The sequence below is a fragment of the Coregonus clupeaformis genome, chromosome 2, assembly GCF_020615455.1.
Source record: "Coregonus clupeaformis isolate EN_2021a chromosome 2, ASM2061545v1, whole genome shotgun sequence".
NCBI lineage: Eukaryota > Metazoa > Chordata > Actinopteri > Salmoniformes > Salmonidae > Coregonus > Coregonus clupeaformis.
This window is the reverse complement of record NC_059193.1, coordinates 35,114,536-35,120,535: the sequence shown is the minus strand read 5'-3', so window position 1 is coordinate 35,120,535 and position 6,000 is coordinate 35,114,536. Positions and strand designations below refer to the sequence as shown.

The window sequence follows — 6,000 nt, the reverse complement described above, 5'->3', positions numbered from 1 at the left end:
AGCATATGTGGGAACTCCTTCAAGACTGTTGGAAAAGGATTCCAGGTGAAGCTGGTTGAGAGAATATGTTTTGATTTGTTGAACACTTTTTGGGTTACTACATGATTCCATATGTGTTATGTCATAGTTTTGATGTCTTCACTATTATTCTACAATGTAGAAAATAGTAAAAAATAAAGAAAAACCCTGGAATGAGTAGGTGTGTCCAAACTTTTGACTGGTACTGTATATATATATATATATATATATATATATATAAAACACAGGAAAATCATGTTTTTGACTGCACTGGGCCTGCACTGGGTTCCAGCCTCTTGCTGTTTGACAGACAGGTGTTGGACTGACAGTTGCAAGTATCTAGGTTTGAATCCCAGTCAGGCTACCCCCTGCATTCGCTACAATATTTTTGTGATGCTAAAATACTAATGTGGATGCGTGTGATGAATGTGAATAGAATATTTTTCCATTCTAGATAACGGGCACTGTACTTGGATGTGCACATTATGTGCGTGGTGTGTGAGGTATGCCTAGATTGTGTACATGTCTGAAAAGTGTGCTTCCAATGACTGTATGCCAAACACATCAAAATCTGTTTTATCAAAGGAATACCCTCGAGATCCTTAGATTACATTGATATTGTAAAACAAAGCAGCCAATCAGTCAGCTTTTTCTTGAAACATAAAAGAGCCTGTGTGATCTCCATATGGCCACAGTAGCAAGCAAGACTGCTGAGTCCACACAGTGGCCTAGCTACATAGAGGGAGATGCGATAGATAGCGGATGAGGTTGGCATAGTAAATTAGTCTGTCAGGGCTACGCTAGCCCAATAATGGACTAGAGGAGCCTAATGTTACCCCTTATAGTCCAAGGACCTTACATGTTCTGTTTAGAAGTGAATTGGCTCTGGCAGCCAAAACAGCCAAATTCTCCATCTAAACGTGAATCAATTCTCAAATTGCGATACGGTTCTAGAAACATAAAGCCCTTTACTTTCATATCACATCAAAATAATTTCACAAATGCTAAATAAACACTTACTGTACACTGTTTTAACCGGGTTTTAACACAGTTGCAACAGACAGTATTTTCATTGACAACAATTGTCTTCCATTTATACACAGGTGTTCGGCAACACAGATAGATAATTATAACAGGTATGCCTCGTGTCTTCCTTCTGTTTTCCGTAAATAAGCACTGTAACATGGAAATATGGCTATCGTCAATAGGCGCTAAAGGTAGTTAGCCTCTATGAATGGGTTAGGGCTATGCTAGCATGCTAGCATAGTAAATCAACCTTACCCATGTGGCAATGGTAAAGAGAGAGAGAAATATAGCTGTGTGTTCACATTGTGTTCATATTGACCTGAATTGGGGCCAGGACAATGGCTAGGTCTTGTCTTGCTTGTACAGAAACCCCTGGCTAGCCTATTCCAATGATAGTGAAAAGAGTGGACCAAAAAGACCAGGAAGTAAACCCTGTTGGTGGCGATTTTGATAAAACTGTTGTTTGTACTCCTCACAAATTAAAGACAAGTGGAAAGGAGGGTGATATGGTTTGTATGCCATGACTTGACATCAAACAAACACTCAAGGGAGAAAATGGGATAGAGATATGGTATATTTTTACTAACTAATGGGTACAGTGTGCCTTTGAGTCATAGCTGGCATCTATTACATAGACATACAGTGCGTAATGTGGAATTCTCTGATTGTTCTCAGTTGGCTGAGAATGCTTGTGTTACTGTCGGATAGCATTAGCGTTGTGAAGTATACCTTAGAGCTGTCAGGAATTTATTTCGTGGCCTACAGTATGCTAACTTTGCTCATATCAACATAGGTTGATTTTGCGATGGCACTTTGCCAGGTTTACTCAGGAAGTAAACAATTGGTTTTAGTAACAGTTTTTGGAGGGACAAGTGGGACATTGTGCCCATAAAGCATAGATCTAGTAACTCTTCTAATTAGCGCATTAGCAAATGTATAATGCGCTAGCAGACACTTGCATCACTTATTACACACAACTTGCGCACAAGCTATGGAGTATGAGACCACTGGGAATTGGTTAGCCCAAAAGTGCTGCCAAAAGTTGGTCAACTGTGTGGTAGGGTCAATTGGCAATGAACTGCCACTAAATTGAAATTACAGAGTGTGACGTTAATGCATTGTCTTGTTAATACTGGCTCTAAATCCTCCTCCTGTTGTAATGATTCCTCCCCAGGTTCTGATTACCATATACTGGCTGGGCCGGGCTGCCAACAGCTGCACCTCCTACAACGGGCCCACACTGGACCTGAAGGAGTTCGAAGGCCTGCTGTCACAGATGCGAAAGGTACGTACAGGGATGGACGTAAGGCTAAGACTATATCATAAACCCTGGGGTTTGTGGAGGCTCAGTTGCTTGTGTTCTAGTGCTAGCAATGACAATTCCTCGAAGGGCTGTGTATTTTAGGTACTTTCTGCAGTTGCTAAGTGATTGTACTATTAGGAATATTCGACTAGAAGGCACTGTCCAACCAAAGCTTATGTTTTCTTTGGCAGACATAATGATGATATTATGCAAGCTCCCCTCGGGGTGCATTAATTGTTTCACAACTCCTTCCTTTATCTCCTCTCTTCCCTTCCCCTCATCATGGAGTCATCCCTATAAGAGAATGCGCTCTCTCTCTCTCTCTCTCTCTCTCTCTCTCTCTCTCTCTCTCTCTCTCTCTCTCTCGCTCACTCTCCTTCCCTCTCTCACTCTTTCTCTCTCTCCCTCCTTCCTCCCTCTCTCTCTCTCTCTCTCTCTCTCTCTCCCTCTCTCACTCTCTCTCTCTCCCTCCCCCTTCCCTCTCTCTCTCTCTCTCTCTCTCTCTCTCTCTCTCTCTCTCTCTCTCTCTCTCTCTCTCTCTCTCTCTCTCTCTCTCTCTCTCTCTCTCTCTCTCTCTCTCTCTCTCTCTCTCTATCACTCTCTCCCTCCTTCCCTCTCTCTCCCTGCTGCTGCCTATCCCTACATACAGAAAACAAGAAAATGGTGCCGTCTGGTTTGCTTAATATAAGGAATTTTAAATTATTTTTACTTTTAGTTTTACTTTTGATACTTAAGTATATTTAAAACCAAATACTTTTTGACTTTTACTCAAGTAGTATTTTACTGGGTGACTTTCAATTTTACTTGAGTCATTTTCTATTACTTTTACTCAAGTATGACAATTGGGTACTTTTTCCACCACTGTCCAGAACCAGTGTCAGTCAGGCCTGTTGGAACCTGGACTGTGGCTTTTGACAGACCTCCAGGGACAGACAGGGACATAGCTGTAGCTACCATTCCCCCCATTCAGAGCGTGATGTCACTCCTCTACCATTTTTTCCATCCCCGCAATTTGACCTCCCCACTGCTATTCTCTTAAAATGAAAAATGACCAATAGGCCTAGAATGCTTTCCCAGATGTCATTTTACTCCACCACAATGGGGCCACGTCTCCACTTAACAAAAGATAACGATAGTGACTTAAAGTGAGAGAGAAATTCAATAGGTTTATGAAATCATGTTATACGCAATACAGGAGATGTAGTGATATGTGTTAGCTGTTGTGGTGGTGAGAGGCTCAAATGATGTAAACGTAATGTTGATGTAGACAAATAGTCATTTAACTTAACAAATAATATTCAGTCAATCCATCAGTTTAATATCCTGTCTGAAAATAAAGTATGATAGTTGATTACCTGAAAATGGCCAATGGGTCCTTTACAGGTTAGTTAGGCTCTCTGAAGGCTAGTCAGTTCAATGGCCACCAGACACATTCCTAAAGTAGGGCTCTAGGTGTATTAGTGCTGGGCTGGAACAAAAGCCTGCACACCATTAGCTCCAGGACCACTGCTGTTGTCTGAGCTCACTCAGGTTTCAGTTTGGGGTTCACAGGACGTGCCACTCAAAGCTAGCCATTGTACCCAAAATACCCACAACCCCTCCCCCCACAAGGTCAGACAAATAGGACCCCAGCATCCTCCTTCACTCGGGATCTGGCACAGAAAGGGGGATGGGAAGGAGGGGAAAGGGGTTGAAGTGGAAGTGGGGGGTGAAGAGGGAGGGAGAGAGGGAGGGGGGAAGGGAAAACAACTGAAAGGGATAGTGGGAGGGAGGGAGAGAGAGAGACTCTGCATGTAGAATTCTGCAAAAACATTGTCCGTGTACAACATAAAACACCAAATAATGCATGCAGAGCAGAATTAGGCCAATACCCGTTAATTATAAAAATCCAGAAAAGAGACGTTAAATTCTACAACCATCTAAAAGGAAGCGATTCCCAAACCTTCCATAACAAAGCCATCACCTACAGAGATATTAACCTAGAGAAGAGTCCCCTAAGCAAGCTGGTCCTGGGGCTCTGTTCACAAACACAAACAGACCCCATAGAGCCCCAGGACAGCAACAGCAACACAATTAGACCCTACCAAATCATGAGAAAACTAAAATATAATTTCTTGACACATTTGAAAGAATTAACCAAAAAACGGAGCAAAGTGGAATGCTATTTGACCCTAAACAGAGAGTACACAGTGGCAGAATACCTGACCACTGTGACTGACCCAAAATTAAGGAAAACTTTGACTATGTACAGACTCAGTGAACATAGCCTTGCTATTGAGAGAGGCCGCAGTTGGCAGACCTGGCTCTCAAGAGAAGACTTGTGGTCCTCTGTAGCTCAATTGGTAGAGCATGGCGCTTGTAACGCCAGGGTAGTGGGTTCGATCCCAGGGACCACCCATACATGAAAATGTATGCACACATGACTGTAAGTCGTTTTGGATGAAAGCGTCTGCTAAATGGCATATTATTATTATTAGACAGGCTATGTGCACACTGCCCACAAAATGAGGTGGAAACTGAGCTGCACTTCCTAACCTCCTGCCAAATGTTGACCATATTAGAGGCACATATTTTCCTCAGATTACACAGACCCACAAAGAATTTGAAAACAAATCCAATTTTGATAAACTCCCGTATCTATTGGGTGAAACACCACAGTGTGCCATCACAGCAGCAAGATTTGTGACCTGTTGCCACAAGAAAAGGGCAACCAGTGAAGAACAAACACCATTGTAAATACAACCCATATTTATGTTTATTTCCCCTTTTGTACTTTAACTATTTGTACATCGTTATAACACTATACATAGCCATAATATGACATTTTAAATGTCTCTATTCCTTTGAAACTTTTGTGAGCTTTTACTGTTCATTTTTTATTGTTTATTTCACCTTTGTTTATTATCTATTTCACTTGCTTGGGCAATGTAAACAAATGTTTCCCATGCCAACAAAGCCCTTTGAATTGAATTGAATTGAATTGAGAGGGAGTGAAGGAGGGAAAGCGACAGAAAGAGAGAGGGGAAGAGAGGGAGCAGGCGAGAGGGGTAAATTAAGGGGATAGAGAGGGGGGTAAAGAGGGGTGTAGGTGGCTGCCAGGAGGGGGAGTGGGAGGGGGGAAAGAAACAGGAGGTTCCTCAGGCAGGTGGGAAGGAAAAGCATTTTCTCAGCCCTGGAAACCAAAGAGGCCACAGACCAGGATACACTGCTGCAGCTTAGAGGCGGACAGAGTGAGACAGAGGTAGAAAATCTATTAAAATCGGAGAGAGGGAGAGGAAGTGAATGTAATTGTCCAGGTTGGCGGAATCATGGTGAGTGAGGGATCCAGATTGGATGGGGTATTGGGATAATCTCAACACAAAAAAATACATTGATGTGGTGCATGTTTTGTGTGTGTGTGTGTGTGTGTGCATTTGTGTGTGTGTGTTAGGAGGCGGAGGACACAGAGAGCCCCCAACGCAGCATACGGGACAGCGGCTACATCGACAGCTGGGACTCGGAGCGCAGCGACTCGCTTTCCCCACCTCGCCACGGCCGAGAGGACTCCTTCGACAGCCTGGACTCATTCGGGTCACGCTCCAGACAGACGCCCTCGCCGGACGTACTGGTCACCCACAGCATCGGCAGTGATGGTAGGACGCTAGACCCCCGGA

At 43.3% G+C, this 6,000-nt stretch overlaps 1 protein-coding gene across 10 annotated transcripts in view; it reads left to right on the top strand.

Moving 5' to 3' along the window:
- Positions 1-6,000, top strand: part of LOC121535283 (LIM and calponin homology domains-containing protein 1) — a 146,052-nt gene that overhangs the window by 87,854 nt on the left and 52,198 nt on the right. For all 10 annotated transcript variants that reach the window (XM_041842260.1, XM_041842254.1, XM_041842246.1 and 7 more), the window contains exons 6-7: positions 2,219-2,329; positions 5,778-5,979. In XM_041842260.1, the coding sequence (XP_041698194.1) occupies positions 2,219-2,329; positions 5,778-5,979 (313 nt within the window). The remainder of the gene's footprint in view (positions 1-2,218; positions 2,330-5,777; positions 5,980-6,000) is intronic.